At 38.9% G+C, this 16,999-nt stretch overlaps 1 protein-coding gene across 1 annotated transcript in view; it reads left to right on the plus strand.

Annotated features, from left to right (window-relative positions):
- The window catches only part of LOC145780825 (phosphatidylcholine translocator ABCB4-like), a 50,504-nt gene extending 34,501 nt beyond the window's left edge, over nt 1-16,003 (plus strand). The window contains exons 15-22 of the mRNA XM_082592468.1: nt 7,443-7,583; nt 8,275-8,431; nt 9,002-9,199; nt 10,392-10,504; nt 12,711-12,804; nt 13,226-13,372; nt 13,882-14,051; nt 15,777-16,003. Of these exons, the coding sequence (XP_082448594.1) occupies nt 7,443-7,583; nt 8,275-8,431; nt 9,002-9,199; nt 10,392-10,504; nt 12,711-12,804; nt 13,226-13,372; nt 13,882-14,051; nt 15,777-15,828 (1,072 nt within the window). The 3' untranslated portion in view covers nt 15,829-16,003. The remainder of the gene's footprint in view (nt 1-7,442; nt 7,584-8,274; nt 8,432-9,001; nt 9,200-10,391; nt 10,505-12,710; nt 12,805-13,225; nt 13,373-13,881; nt 14,052-15,776) is intronic.
- The last annotated feature ends 996 nt before the right edge of the window (nt 16,004-16,999 follow it).

Here is a 16,999-nt window from a genome sequence, read left to right on the forward strand (position 1 = left end):
TCACAGGAGGAGAAAGAGGCCATTCCCCATTGGTGCATGGTTGAGCTAAAAAAACCGACGCCCGTACGGAGACGGTTGAGGCGCACCCATGCCTGTCTTGGTAGTGTTAGACCGATGGGGCGTGTGTCGGCGTCGGGGATGAACGAATAGAGTCTGGTGGCGGTTGACTTCCATTCAGAACTCCATTTATGGTCCGCCCAAGCAGCCGCAGAGATGTCTTGTACATCAGCTTCGTTGATAAGAAGTTGAGCGGCTGGCGGGAGTGGGTGTCTTGATTTCAGACGATGGGGGTGCTCGTTTGGGACGGCAGAGATCTTGCGGTGGAGAAGGTGGTTAGGCTCCAGTGCCCGTCGACCGAGGGACATAGTGGCTTCTTCGCGACGAAGCTCAGCGGGTTGGATACCAGCGAGAATGGGGAGATTGTCCAATGGTGTGGGACGCAGGCATCCGGTCACTGTGCCCAGGGTGCTGTTTATAGCAGTGTCGATGTTATGGCAGTGAGCATTGCGGCACCAAACAGGTGTACAGTACTCTGCTGAAGAGTAGACAAGGCTAAGGCTGCTATACGCAAAGTGTCAGCCTTCGCCCCCTAGCTAGAGCCTGCCAGGCGCTTAAGTAGCGCAGCGCCCGATGTCAGTTTCTTGCGCAGTGACACCAAATGGTGGCGGTATGTGAGCGATCTGTCCAGTGTCACCCCAAGATATCTTGGTTCGGGGCAGAAGGACAGAGATTTTCCGTTGTTCTGGACGTGTGGCTCACGATCAGCTTCCCGATTATGGAGGTGGAAAGCTGCTGCCACAGTTTTGGTTTCGCTGAGTTTCAGTCGCCAGTTCTGGAGATAGGCTGAGAGAGTTTTCATGTCCTGGCTCAAGATGTCTTCTAGATTTTCCCACGACTTTGTGGAGTGGAGAATTTCCAGATCGTCCGCATAAGCGTATTTTGCGTAGAACGTAGTTGGCAGGTCGTGGGTGTAGATATTGAAAAGTGGAGGCAGGACCGATCCCTGTGGAACGCCGTTTTTCAGGCGTCTCAGTCTGCCTCGCCGTGAGCTACCGGTGGTGAGGGTAAAGCTTCGATTCCTGACGAGTTTCATAATCATATGAACCATATGTCGATCAGGAAGCAGGCGAAGCAGCTTGCAAGTAAGGCTGCGATGCCATACGGTATCATAGGCAGCTGTAAGATCTAGAAAGACAGCGCCGGCCTTTTTTGCCTCAAAGCAATCCTCGATGTCTTGGGTTAAGAGTGTGACCTGATCTACGGTGGATTTTCCGCGCCGAAACCCAGCTTGCTCTTTTGGAAGAAGCGGATCGATGATTGGGTTGACGCGTGCGTAGATCAGCCTTTCGAAGATCTTTAAAGGAACACACAGGAGGGATATCGGACGATAACTCCTTGGGTCCTCTGGTGGCTTGTGAGGCTTAGGGATCGCAACTACTAAAGCTCTTCTCCAAATTTTTGGGATTGTGAGGTGGTGCAAGCAGGAAGAGAGGAATCTACGTAACCAGTACTTTAGGGCATGGCCAGCATGGAGCACAAGCTCAGGGCAGATCTTATCCGGCCATGGGGACTTGTGTGGTTTCATTAGGCGGAGGGCGGTGGAAAATTCCTCTGGGATGAAGTCTCCAGAAATTGCTTCCTCTTGTGGTGTTTCCAGTCGCCACAGGGCAGATACTTTCTTGGCGACAAGGCGGGATGCCTTGCGGTCCTTTGTCTTGTAGACCCCGTTCTGCATTAGCTGAGAAGCGATGGCATTAGCAGAAACGGGGCACTGGCGAGAGGAGTTTGCTGAGCGCCCAGTGAGGTTGTTGATGATGCTCCATGCTTTGCGGCTTGAGTGTGAGAAGTCGATGGTTTGGACAGCTTCGTTCCATCGCTCAAGTAGTCTGGTAGCGGCGGTGTTAGAAGCAGCACCACTTGTGGCGCCTAGGTATGAGCGATAGAGAGCTTCACACTCAGAGTCCCAGCATGGTGTATTGCTGGTTCGATGGCCACGTGGTATTCTGGCCTTTGCCCCAGTTATTATGGCATTGCAGAAGTCCTGGTATGCCTCGTCTGCGTTGCATGTTTCAGGTGGTGGTAACATTGCAGTAGACTCATTGGTCAAGAGGCTGTATTGATTCCAATCGGCTTTTTTGAAGTTCCATTGCTTCACCGGTGAACTCGGGACAGGAGCCACAAGTTTTGGGGCGATGATGAGGGATGGCCGGTGTTGGGACCGCGGGAACTTCTCAAGCACACGTCTGTCTGGAAGAGAGCTGTCGACACTCGCAAAGGCCAAGTCAGGGTTTGTCCCTGTTCCCCAGCGGCCGGAGTGGAAACTGACTGGTTCCTTTGGATTGAATAGGAGGGCAAGATGGTTTGTAGAGGCCCAGTCAGCCAGCAATTCTCCGTCGCTGCTTGTGTTTCTGTAGCCCCAGTCTATGCGCTGACAGTTGAAATCGCCAGCGTAGAGACTGGGGGAGGGGAACGTTGGAAGGGATGGTGGCAACATTCGCGAGGGTGGGGGCTTGTAAATGTTGACGATGTTGTAGTCTGAGATGCAAATGCACACCCACTCAATCTCAGCATCAGTTGGAGATTGGTCGACAAAGGTCCACTTCAGGCTCTCATATACAAACGTGGAAATGCCGTGCTTCCTGCTTAAGATATGCAGTAGGCTACATTTATAGGAGCCTAATATTAGAAATTAACATTGCATCGTCCTTCAATCAATATGGTAAGTTCAAACGTTGACTAGGCCAGTGTATGCAGGTCGCTATAAATGAAACTTTTTCAACAACAATAATATAAATATCTTGAACACCTGATATACTAGAAAAAAATATATATAACTTTTGAAACCAGTGTTAAAAGTACATTTGCAGATACATAAAACCATTTCTGATTGACACTTGTCTTTGACCATTGTTAGGCTATTACTTGTCTACTTAAAATGCCATTTCCAAAGAACAGCCAACCTTTAGTTGCACTAAGCCAAATAGACTATAAACTGACATTCCCAAAAACGTAAAATATTTTAAAAACTGCGTCACTTGGGACATTTCTGATTTTGTAAGTACACCTCACTGACCCCACACAACAATTGGAATAAATATCTCGCACAAATGTTCAATGAAAACCTTTAACAATGGAAACTTCTTTATCGCCGGAATCAAATCTGTACAAACGATTCAATAATCTCTGAACGTCAGTTCAGTTCCGTTGTTTTTATTTCTGACCATCACAGCAAAAAACAATACACGTCAACATAGCAAAGTCAAGAAAAAGAACGTAAACACGAACATCAAATAGTTTATTTCAATGTTGTCTCCTGCTATTAACAAGTACGTACCTTTCCAAAAGTATCATGAGATGTAAGTTTTCGAATATCTAAACCGACCTTTAACCCTTTTTCCTGTGACGTTTTTTGGCCAGTTGACTTGCGGACGGGGGGGGGGGGGTCGGTTCGACACTAGCACTTTGATCTATCTTGCGTAGTTTTTGAGTTACACGAGCTCAAAGTGCTAGTGTCGAACCGACCCCCCCCGTACGCAAATAAAAAAAATATGACCAACCATCAAATTATTTGATTTTTCAAGTTGTGCTGTCGAACAAATTGCAAAAAAAATTCGATACTGTGTTGTCAAATAAATTATCTGCATCATGTGAAAATTTGATTGATCTATCTTGCGTAGTTTTTGAGTTACACGAGCTCAATCAAATTTTCACATGATGCAGATAATTTATTTGACAACACAGTATCGAATTTTTTTTGCAATTTGTTCGACAGCACAACTTGAAAAATCAAATAATTTGATGGTTGGTCATATTTTTTTTATTTGACTTGAGAAATCGCTTCTTAATTAACTTATAATTGAGTGTGACGAGTTAATTCCATTGTGTACGATTTTAATCTTTTACGCAGAGACGTCGTCCACGCTTCAATGAAATCGCAATTGGTGTCTGACTTGCGTTAGCTTGTTGTTTTGCCGGAGGCATTGTAAAAATGTTTTGCTTTGTTTCAACATTTGCAGAGAATGAGACAAAATCACTGCAAAAAAAAGTATTTCAAGTTAATTTTGAGCCACATGTTTATGGTCTACACTTTTTCAAACGTACTGTCATTACTTGATATTAGAACTAAATCAAGCATTTTTTTCACATTCACACTGTCGAATTTGGTTATGCTTGATCAAGAAACACTTTGTATTTCACAGCATATCTCAGGGAGCTTTTTATTCGTTTTTAACATTGTTTCAACGTCTAGAGACGTTGAATCGATGTAAAATGTGTCTGATTTGCTGTCTGGGTAGCGGTTGAATACAGAAAAGTAAGGTAGCCTAATGGTGTCACGTGGTATTTGGACAACAACCTATCCAAAGGTAGTGACGTGCTTCGATAGGAGCTCGTTCCATTTTAGGCATCGTGCACTCCAAAAACAAAGAGCGTCTAAAATTCCTGACTGATAAACTATGTCACGATGCATTACAAAAATGATACGTTTCAATACTTGCCAACAATGATCACTTTGAATGAAACAATTTTGCAAACAGTTGTAATAAAATGTAGTGGTAATAATCGTTTAGTCAAATCGTGTTGGTAGGCTATAGAAAAGGTCGTTTGCACATTGCCAAATGGAACTCCCGTTCTGCGTGACAAACTCAAAGTCGTGGCATAACGATACGAAAAATGGATACATTTAGCAAGATATCAAATCTTGCAAAAAAAGCTTTTTCAGGCTGAGTGCTATTGTCGTACAAAAACAAAAAATCTCTAACGTTTTGACTTTTTCTTTGGGCAAAATTGAAGGTTATTGATATTTTAAAAATGCACTTTTGTGTCTAAATGATTGAAATGTCTTCTTTTCATGTTGTTAACTAGATTTGCAAGATAACGTTTTCTACATTTTTTTCTAATTTGTTGGACATGCAATTTGTGTCAAGATATTTATTACGCATTAGAAGATTTCTTTTTTTTCAAATTTTGAAATAGCATTTTAGATGCAGTTTGCGGTTGATGGGGTTACTGCAAAAGCCATCTTTTGTAATTGACACACACCCAAAAACAAAAGGCGCATAAACTACTGCTGGCTGATAGACCACGTCACAATACATCATAATGATGTTTTCCGAACCAAAGACCCAGAAGACCAACTTTGTTGTATGTTAGTTTAGACGTCTGCAGACGTTGAACCAATGACAAAATGTGATTTGCTGATTTCAAACAAAGTGATTGCTGTTCCCAATGTGCAAACATTTTGATAAAAAGTAATCAAGTTTTGACCACAGCTTTCTGGTCCATTTAGGCTACTATGGTCAATCAACTCACGTTGCAAACAACTTATCGAGTCGGCATTCCTGGGTAAGCTCACACTGAAGGTGTTTTGTGTAAAGTCTTGCTTGTGAAAAAATCGAAGTAAAAACACAAAAATGAAGTATTATATTCTTGAATGAACCATAGTTTTAAAAAAAAAATAGTTTGAACAGGCTTGATCTGATAGAAACTATAATTGATAGCCTATCATCGCGAAGGATCAAATAGCTACGAAAATCACTTCGAGCAATTATTTGTGGTGATTTTCATTATGCAAACCAAGTTGAACCTCAATATACATATTTTTACGCCAAACAATAAAAATCGTTCTTTCTTTTTTTCTGATTAGTTTTATGAGACAAGGAAAACAATCCGTATAAAAAATAATTCAATTCAACATATTTCCCTTATTTTGTCAGATATGCAATATGCATTTTGTGTAACAATGCTTTAGAAAAATTGCTGAGTATGGTATAGCGTTTGAGATGCAGTCAGAGAATGCAGCTCTATGGTTGAAGGCGTTATTACAAAAGCCAATCTTTTGTAACGGAAATGTATTCGAAAACAAAAAGGCACAAAAGCGGCTGACTGATAGATTGCGTTACAATACATTACAAAAACGCGGCATTGATTTCAGATTCTTTCAACCCAACAAACAACTTTGCTCTAAATGACACAAACGTCCAAATTTATGGAGAGAAAGATATAGGCCTACACCGTTTTGTGAAATTAAGCTTTTGAAGATCATTATTTGAATGAAAAATTTGAATTTATTGAGTTGGTCCTAATGGTGTTTCTGCTGAGATATATCAAAACTTTTAAATCCTCGTAGAGAAAAAATGATTTTGTAATCTCTCAAGGAACTGCAAAATTACCATTTAGGTAAAGATTCAGTGCTGATACAATATGCACAATGTTTGTCAAAGCACAATAATTTAGCTGCGCGTGTTTTTCCACAAAAGCCAAGCAGTTTAGATAGTCTGTGTCAAGTTCTTTTCAGTATCCATCAATCTCTCGTTTTGATAAAACATTTTCACAACATCCATAAATATTCATGTGAATATAAGTGTACACTGTACAGGTACATGCAAAAGTTCATTGGCGGGTCAAGAACGCACTCCTTGCTTTCCGACAAGAAATCAAGAAACTTACCACATCAGTCTGTTTGTTTTATGAGATAAACAGAGTTTTGTCAAGAATTTTCCTACTGCTTCTTGTTATAAGTTAGAAACAAAATGTATTAGCCATAGAAAAACAACGTAAAATTACATTTCTTTCAGCATGGCTTATCGGATGCTCTCTGATAATTTCATAGAAACTCAGATGTAATTCAAAGTTTAATCAAAGCAACTCAAAACTCGAGTTTGCAAACAAAAGGCGGAATCATTACGGTTGAATGCTTTACAACAAAGCTAACTCATGAGATATCTGCGTCGCAGTTCCACGCACGGTGGCGCTCAGTAATCCTATTAGTCCGTATAATTTGAAAACAAAAGGGCTAGCTAGTAACTAGCTAAAATATCAAAGTATGTTATGAAGATCATGTCATATCTTTAAAACTATAGACAATAGCAACGTCATTTAAAGTGGAATAACTACTTGAATAATTTTTAGGAAAAGTCATGAAATTTCAAAGCTGTGGATCGCGTAGTTCTTTAATAATATTGCTTTGAAAAGTACCAAGTCCCCACCCACCCCCTCCACAGGAAATGGGGTTAACAAAACATGTTCATAAAAATTTACTAATATCAAAAGACGTCTAATTTACAATGGTTGGATTAAATTGTACAATTTCTCAAGTTCAAATTTCAAAACTAATTCTTTAACACCAAGTAACTTATTTGATAATAGTCAAAATACATACAATAATATAACGCATGTGCTGCTTTCGAAGTTTATGATTCCAATAATGACTGCGGTGAGGACATGCTGGAGATAAAAAACGGAATCTCTAGAGAGATTTCTTTCATTTTGCTCTATTTTGTTGCTATGAAAACGTTGCCAGTTCAAGGCAATTATTTGCTGCATTCGTTGGGCTTGACTCTTGTACGGTAACGAATGCATGAGCATCTGAAAAACAGAAATGATGTGAGTAGTAGGCTAGATACAAAACTAAATTGTTTCAACTTTATCGTGTTTTATCGCAGAACAGAATTTCGAAAAGTGGTCATTCGATCTTTCATATATGCTTTCCATAGATGTACCATGCTCATTGGGTACGCTGTAACGTATGCATTAGGCATACATTTGGTAAAAAAAGGAGCAGTGTATTTTCAAAGCGTGTTCATGTAAGTTTACACATTAAATTTAAAATAAGTGTCGTTAAATATATATGAATCAATGCATCATCTAATAGGCTATAGAAAACTTCAAATTCTATTGCGGAGTGTCTGAAGCTGAAACGGATAATTTTATCATCGTTACCGGTACCGATAAAAAGGTATTCTGATGAGTTATATTTCCATTGATTGGCTTTTGTTGGATGGCTGTGGTAATCTTGATTGTTGACTGATAAAGCTTCTTCGAGAGCTTGATCTTGACAGTTTCTCATACTTGTAGAAGCTTTGAACTACAGGTGGGTCACTGAATGGAGAGCATAGTTCTTTAATATGCAAGAGTCAAACCAGCGCTGCTTAATCTTGCCTTACTTCCATAAAGTCGTGTGCTTGGTTGGGTGGTTTAGTCCATTTTCATTCAAATTGCTAGATCAATGAGCTATCAATAGTTCAACACTATATAATTTCACTTTTTCGGTCTACCACTTTTACTTGTGTTGTAATGTAAGATATCAATTTTGAATGAAAGTTATGTTTAAACTTTTGAAACATGTTAAATGAAGTGTGTAAAGGATGCACAAAAACGTTAAAGCCAGTTGAACAATCTTTCAGCATTTTAGTGCAAGTTATGCTAACACAAACACCTGTATTATGTTGTCACTAAGGGCAAAGCAACCACGTTATTCGTTTTTGTTATTGTCAGCGTTGTATTCACTCTTATCAATGGAGCGACCGCCCTGATTCAAAATTCGGTTTTAATTCCCAATTACGAAGAAGCGAAGCAGTCAACTCGTCGGATGTTCGCCATTCTTAGCAAGATTCCACTCATTGATCCTTATAGCGACGAAGGCATTTCACCGGTTCGTTTTTTGCTATCACAAGGCTGAGGTTTTATAGTAAAAATTTTTTGTAAATGTTTTTTTTACAATAGGAGATGTTTTGAGCATACGCATCCTACTAGTATGTTAGTGATTAGTAACACAGTTGTTATTATGTAAAGTATGCTTCTCGTTGTGCCAATATTGTAGTTTGTGATGTTATAAATGTCACGGAAACATCAAAGTGTATAATAAAAATGTTTGTTTTAATAAGCTCCTCCAATGCCATGTATGAAGAAGATTGTCGTAAATATTGATTTAATATTTTGATTCGTTGCTATATGCAAACCGTTGTACTTTTTAGTTTCAATTCATCAAAACTTCTATTAGCTTTGTAGCTTTATTAAAGCAGCAAGAGAGGAAAGTTCAAAACTTCAAATAGGGACTTCCTAACCCATAGTTTTTGACACAAACAATATATTCTCCATTTCGAAATTGTGTAAGAAACTAAAAAGTTTCATCATCAAAATATTTTTCTCGTCAGAAGTTGTATGGAAGGGTGGAGCTCCTCAAAGGGTTTAATATTCACAATGTTTAACATTCGTCTTGCAGGACTCCTGCAAGGGTACGATATCATTTAAAGATGTAAAGTTCTCTTATCCAACTCGTCCGGATTTTCCTGTGTTGAAGAATGTTGATATTGTTGTCAAGCCAGGACAAACTTTGGCTTTGGTTGGTCAGTCAGGAAGTGGAAAATCAACAACTGTTGAATTGATTGAAAGGTTCTATGATCCACAAAATGGAATGATTGTACGTACAGCAGATATAATAGAGTGTATTTAAAGGGATAGTAATGGAAAAACCTGACTTGGGAATTTTCCACGTTCTTTGTGTTTAACATGCTGCCATAAAACGATTTTCAATAAAATTTTGCCCTATTGCGGTCTGATCAGCATTCCACGCCTGCTTTTGTCATAGCTTTCAAAACGAGAATGGGCGTAAGCAGCGAAGCGTGCGAATGTACAGTCTACCTCACTATAGTCTAGCAATCAGTTGATCGCGCAATAGTTGTCACTGCGGGCGATTTAACTGTAGGCTATGTATGTACATCAAAACAGCAGATTTCAACATCAAAACATCAGACAGTTTGCTGAAAACATCAGATCTGATGTTGAAACATCAGAAGTGGTAACGTGGTTTTTGTTATTGCTGTCGGTAGTGACGTATTCTCGAGCAGTGTTTGCACTTTTTGAAAAAAAAAAATAAATGAAACATTGAACTTTTGGCCTTGCCAGTGCCATTGAAAACATTATTTTTTTCAGTAATTCTTTTTGAAATGTATTCTTGAATGTTCAGTTTACGCATTTTAATGCTTAATTCCCGTTTGAAAATTTCATTTACTATGCCTTTAAAAGCTATAATGGCAGACAATGTTATTTTAGTTATGCCTACTGCATTCTAGGATACCTAGAAATATTGTGGGCATTTTGTAAAATCATTTGAGGCCAAATCGAATGAAATAGAAAACGCCATACTCGACTTTCACCCTTATTTGGGATCATCAGTGGTGCATATCCATGTTGTTTTTGGAACAGGAATCGAATACCGACTTGATGGAAATAGTTTCGTGAGATTCTAGCCAAACAATATCCATCAAGTCAGAAGTTCGATTTCCGCGCAAGACAGCATGAAAAATATGCACCACTGATGATTCCAAATAAGGGCGACACTCGAGTATGGCGTCTTCCATTTTCATTCGATTGCCCGAAATTGTTGAAACGAAATAATGAACTGATTTCTAACGTTTCGTTTGTCAGCATTTTTTTTTTGAGTGGTCATGCCTGTTCCAAGCTGAAGCATCCATGCATACTTCTTTCCATTTGTTGTGGTATTTGACTGTATTACAATTGTTGTGGTTGTTACGAGGGGATCATCTTGAAGTTATTGAGGAAAGTGACTAAGTGAGAACGTAGACTACGTGCTGTATAATTATTTTCAACAGACTTTGGATGACGTTGAAATAAAGGAATTAAACGTTGCATGGCTGCGTGAACAGATCGGATTAGTGTCTCAGGAGCCAGATTTGTTTGACCAAACTATTGAAGAAAATATTCGGTAATATTGAGTTTTTTTTGTTTTTGTAAATTAATATTTATTTTTTTTCAATTCTTTGTCCTCTAATAACGTTCTTTGTTATTTTTTTTATCTGTTGAATGAACAAACGCAAAACAACGCATAGTTTTTTTTACTAAAAGTAGTGACAGCATAGTTAGACAACAGAATCCGACTCTGAATTGAGATTATCTCTATTTGTTGAGTGACAAAATGGAAGATCTGAGAGAGAAATTTGAAAAGTGGAAGGAGTCGCTTCAAAGTAAAATTATGCGTGTCAACATCAAAAAGACAAAGGTTGTAATAAGTGGAACGCAAGGGAAAATCGCAATGAGCAAAATTGACCTATGCGGCGTATGCGGAAGAAGACTGATGGCAAATTCTGTTGTGTGTACGAAATGTAGGCAGTGGGTGCATGGAAGATGTGCAAAGATGAAGAGAGTGACATGGAGATCTGGAGATGGTTTTGAATGTGAAAGATGCAAGAAGACTGAAGAAGGAATAGTTGGTCCTGTTGGAAAGCTGAGTGACGAAGTTGAATCCGTGAATGCCTTTTGCTATATACGAAATAGATTGAATGCCAGTGGTGGTTGTGAAGCGGCAGTGACTGCAAGAGTAAGGTTTGGTTGGGTGAAACTCAGAGAGTGCCGAGAGTTGTTATGTGGTAGAATATTTCCGTTGAAAATGAGAGGAAGAATTTATAGTGGTTGTGTGAGATCTTCAATGCTGTACGGAACTGCTTTTTTTTCTGTCAATTATCGGTCATTGACCGATTTTTTACTCATCATCATCATCATCGGCCATGCCTGAATAAGGCGTCGGCTACCGTGAGTCTCCACAACGATCGATTGTCCATAATTTTTTACTAAATGTCTGAAAAAAATATAGTCAATTCGGTCAAAATGTTCGGAAAAACTTGTCTGTTCTAACTTTTCTCAGATAAAACACGACAACGTTTCTCAGCGAAACTTGATGTTGTAGCTATAGTCAGGATGTGCAAATTTTGGTTTGTAGCCTATCAGCTACTTGAAAGGAAATAATTTCATCAGAAAAAATGACCGAAATAAATAAAAAATGACCAAATTTTTTCAAGTCATTTCGGACAAATGACCGAAAAGTCTCAACGTAAAAAAAGACAGTACGGAAGTGAGACATGGTGCTTACAGGAAAACGAATTGGCGGTTTTAAGAAGAACTTAAAAGAGCGATAGTGAGAGCAATGTGTGGTGTGAAGCTGATGGACAAAAGGAATACCGATGAACTCATGAACTTACTTGGGTTGAATGAGAATGTTGATAAGTTGGTGAAAGCGAACGGAAGGAGGTGGGCATGTTTTGAGAAGGGGTGAAGATGATGTTTGGAAAGAGCGCTGGAGTTGCAAGTGGAGAGTCGTAGAAAACAAGGAAGATCCAAGAAAACGTGGAGAAGGCAAGTTGAGGAGGAAAGCAGCAAGGTGGGTTTGACAAGAGAGGACGCGTTAGACAGATCGATGTGGAGGCAGGGTGTGAAGGCGACTGCGGCACTTGGAGGTGAATCCGGCCACCCTCGGTCTCGTGGACATCACCGGATTAAAACTGGACTACTGCTACACTACTACTACTCTATACGTGTATTTGCTTGTTGTTGTTTGTATCTTTGGGAAAGTTCACAAAAATAAACACCAATCTGCAAAAAAGCTTTTGCAGTAACCTTTGGTGATAATGAACCATAATACTTCCAATAATGCAACAGCATCCAACATTTAGCTCTTTATTCTGTGAACGTCATTTCATATACGTCAATTTATGAACGTCACTCCATGAACGTCAATTCATCAACATCACTTTATTAACATCACTTCATATAGGCTACGTCAATTTACGAACGTCACTTTATTAACGTCACTCCATGAACGTCACTTTATGAACTTCACTTCATGAACGTCAATTCATTAACGTCACTCCATGAATGTCAAGTTATGAACAACACTTCATAAACGTGAATTTCTAAACTCCAATTCATGAACATCACTATATCTATGTCACTTCATGAACATCAATTCATCAACCTCACTTCACGAAACTCCTTCAAAAACGCCACTTCATGAACGTCAATGCATGAACATCACCCAACGAAATTCACTCTATGGAAGTCACAGATTATAAACGCATTGTTTAAAAGATTTAACCAAATTCCCACTTCCACTGTGGTTATCATCTGTATATACTTAGTTACGGAGAGGGAAGTAAGAAAGCGAGACGGTCAGACGTGTTGGAGGCTGCAAGAAATGCGAACATTGCTGACTTTGTCGCCACATTACCGGAAGTAAGTTCTCTCAAGAGACTAAACTTGTCGCACAAAAGATTTTTCATGTCCAAGGTTACAATATAAATATCTGTTTCACTAATCAATAAAATTTTCACGTGTTTAGTTAATTTGTTCAATCTCGTGCCAGATGTTACTACTTTGTTTTCTAAACAATTAATTTTTAAACTAAACTGAACTTTTCTAAATTAACAAACAAAGCATAAATCAGGCACATATAAAGCTTAAACCTAACTAAAGTGGCTAGACAAGGCACCAGACAACCATTTTGTCTGGTAACGGTACATATCTTTAACAGATCTGGTCAGATCCGTACCCGATTTGATGAAGGTACGTACCAGATAAGGTGGTTGTCTAATAAGGAAGGCCACCAGTAGTTGCTTTGTTTGATGCAATTTTTCATCGTCTATTTTTTATCCAGGGTTTTAACACAATTGTAGGGGGAAAAGGTGGAAAATTATCTGGTGGACAAAAACAACGAATTGCAATCGCAAGAGCTCTTCTAAGAAACCCAAAGATACTTCTTCTTGATGAAGCTACATCTGCTCTTGACACAGAAAGCGAAAAGGTGTTTGGTTTATATCAATTTTCAAACGTCAATGTTAGCATTACATCCTCAATAAATGCAGTCAATGTTCTGAATTGCATACAGAGGCTGTTGCTTTATCACAAACTTGTAGCAATAACCAACGAAATAATCTTTCCCAGGACTCCCACATCCTCTGAATTCACACCTGTGTAGCAGGAAGGTTTTCAACTTTAACACCACATGATAGATAACATGAATGCTACAGTCGAGGAACTGGCCTACGTTTTCATGAGGCTCCAACAAGAATTTTTTCTGGCGAAAGCTTGATAAAATGAGAACTTTATATTAAGGATTCCATTGCTGGATAACCAAGATTGGGATCATTTTCACCTCATTAGATGATAAACAAGTACAAAAACTAAGTTTATTTATTTGATTGTTTTCTTGGATCAGGAAAGATTTAAAAAATCCTTTTTGAATATACGTAGAAGAGTGGCAGAGAAATAAAATTTGCAAACACTTTGCTTTCATTCTGCTTTGTAATTCAGGTTGTCCAAAACGCGCTGGATGTCGCTAGACGAGGACGGACAAGCATAGTTATCGCTCACAATCTTTCCACAATCATAAACGCTGATCAGATCGCTGTCATTGATAATGGAACAGTTGTGGAGATCGGAACTCATGACGAACTTGTAGAGCTAAAAGGAGTTTATTTCAAGTACGATGTTAGCCTACTCTTGTTGTTTTTCAATTATGTAATCGTAGAGGCATAGCCTACTTTGGTTTTCCGATTGAATCCATTCACGCACGGTAAACAAACATCCAAGCAACTTTCCTACGTGCAAACTACACTAAAAAAATCTCACCAAGCTGAGTAGGTTTAATTAAATTGCTGGAGTTGAATAGAAATTCTAGCAATCAATTTAGGCCTACACGAAGCCTACATGTAGGCAGAGGCCATACCATTTAGCCTATTGGTATTTTGCACAAGGGATATCAAACGAAGGAAATGCGAAGGCTTTTATTACGTCTGACAATAGAAGGGCTTTTGTTTGTCGTAAATAATTAATCTCTGTTTATCGTAAAATGACAATTGGTACCGATGTTAGTTGAATAATTTTTGTTATGATAACCTGCATTGCGCTATTAGCATCAGGCCTGGATATTCACTGTATGCTCATTGCTCAATGCTCATGGTTACTTGTTAATTCAACTACCTCTATACTTGCTGCAAGGTAGCCTACCTGTAAAAAAGCACGATAATTTTCAAATCTCAATATTTTTCTAAATACTGCATAATTTCGAACGAAACTTGGAATACGGATACTTTGGGTCTATCTAAAGTTCTAAACAACATATCTGTGAAACAAGTTTCTAAGTAAAAAGAGTTGTAAAATATTAAAAAAATCTCAAGCGGGCCTTATTAGATGCATGTGACTGTGTTGTGAATAAGGCCCGGTTTGAGTTTGCACCAAAAGTGATAGAAAAGGTTTATTTTCACAATAAAAACATCACAAAACAACTTCTAATCAGCAACACAGGCACAGAACTAATAAGTAAATACACAGAGACAACTATTCCCTCCCACCCCCATGCTCCATTTTTTTCAAAGCGACATGGTGTTATTAGATGTGGTAGGTATAGGCTACTAAAATATTTTGATACTGAAATTATGATATTTCCATTGCAATAAAAAATTGGATTAATGTTGTAGAACTTTTTGGGTTACTCAAGTCTTTAACCCTCACTTTCTTAACCAGGGGTGCACAACGGTACATTTTTCCTACCCCATGTGTCTATGGGCCGTATTACCAACATTAGCCTAGTCGTGATCATCATTATCAGTCTTTCTTTAATCAGGAAAAAGTTCAAATTTATTGGTTTTACTGCATCAGAAATTCAGCATGCACATATCTTTCACATAAAATGCAAAAAAACGTAGGTCAAAGTGGTTTGTTAACTGCAAAGCAGTCTAAAATATGTGAAAATTAATAAAACCACTCAATTTTAGTTCTCCCAAATTTCAACTTTCTGCAACTCAAAAAGTTTTGAACTTTAGGCTGTGAAACTTTACCAGCCAGTCTCAATTCAATATAGCAGCAATCAGAGCTTCCACTTTTGTTTAAAATATTTGTAACAACGGAGATCCCGGGAGTGGGCCTTATTACTGACCGGGCCTTATTAGCTACAGATACCTTACATCTAGCCTATCCCAAAAGTTTTGTTTTTGTAACATTTGCTAACTTTTCTGTAGCTGACTGTACCAGCTGCACTACAAAAATTTTGGCAATTTCTAAAAGAATCGCATGTTTAACGCGCTACAAACTACTGCCCTGGTAGTATCGTGAATAAGGCAATCACTGCGAGCCGTCGTATCCCTTTTTTAGATGTCCCTGTTTTGCACTTAGCGACTTTGTTGTAACTTTCAACCTTGTGTTTCTAGCTTGGCGAAAGGAAGGAAGTTTGCACCCAGAGACAGTTCAGCAACCATTTGATACTTTTGTTCAAAAGCTCCAATGGCTTACGAAATGCTGTGAATTTTTGAAAAAGGTTACAGTAATCGATGATGCTTTTGTTTAATTTTTGAGTGGTGTTTTTGTTTTCATGTTTTCTCATGTTGTTTCATAAAATATCCCTTAACCAAAGTGACAATTATGCGTGAACAGATCTTCAAACACGTATGCACTCAGCCTTGTTGTAACCTCATAGGAGAACTGTAGACTTCCTAACAAAATAAAACTAAAAAACGGTAAGACGCTACTAGGCTACGTTGTAAGAAGCATAGAATTCACCAGTAGCTCAGTATAGAATAGATAACGGGGTTGTAAGGTTACCTCGAATACAACTTCTCTAAAAGGTGACACCATATAGGCTATCCAGGCTCGCTAAATAGCTTATGTTGGGCTAGCCTACTATTGGTATTAAGTAAGGAGCATGAACAGATTGTTTCTGGCAACAAATATGTCATGGCTCGTACAAACGCAAAGACATGTGGCAGCAGTGGCTGAGTGGTTATCGCGTTGGGCTCGCAGTCGAGAGCCTGCATGTTCGACTCCAGCCACCTGCACTTGCTGTTGTTTCTCTGGGCAAGAAAATTTACGATAATTGCCTCTACCCAGTGATCGATTTCGAATAATGGGTAGTACCAAATTTAAGTCATAAGTAGAGTAGACAACTGGAAACAGACATTGCCGTCGGCTGCAGCGTGGGTCAGGTGTACGTCGGAAGGCGTACACCGATGCATAGCGCTCAAGTGCGCTTTCCCGCAATGCAGGATAAAGATACACAAACAAACAAACAAATATGTTCAGAAAGGTTTATTTTGGTTGTCCGTTTTTTGGGGTCAATGGCAACTCTGGCTATAGTCGAAGGGGCACCATTCCGTTGTCGAAGGCATGCCTTTAAGTGTCTTGCTTGCCAAAGACACACAGCCACATAAAATATCACTTAACATGCTCTTGAGTGGTGTCAAACCGGCATTCTTTTGTCAGTTTGATCTTGTGAAGCTAAAAAGATGATTTCAATCTGCTATGGCTAGATCATCTTCAGTTAAGCTTATTCAAATAAAACCATATTCGTTCTATTTGAGTAAGGAACAGTGCAAGTTTATGACTTTTTGTTATCCAGCTTGCTGTGTTTATTTAGAAAATAAACACTGGGAAAGTA

Source organism: Aplidium turbinatum, chromosome 12, assembly GCF_918807975.1.
Source record: "Aplidium turbinatum chromosome 12, kaAplTurb1.1, whole genome shotgun sequence".
Lineage (NCBI taxonomy): Eukaryota > Metazoa > Chordata > Ascidiacea > Aplousobranchia > Polyclinidae > Aplidium > Aplidium turbinatum.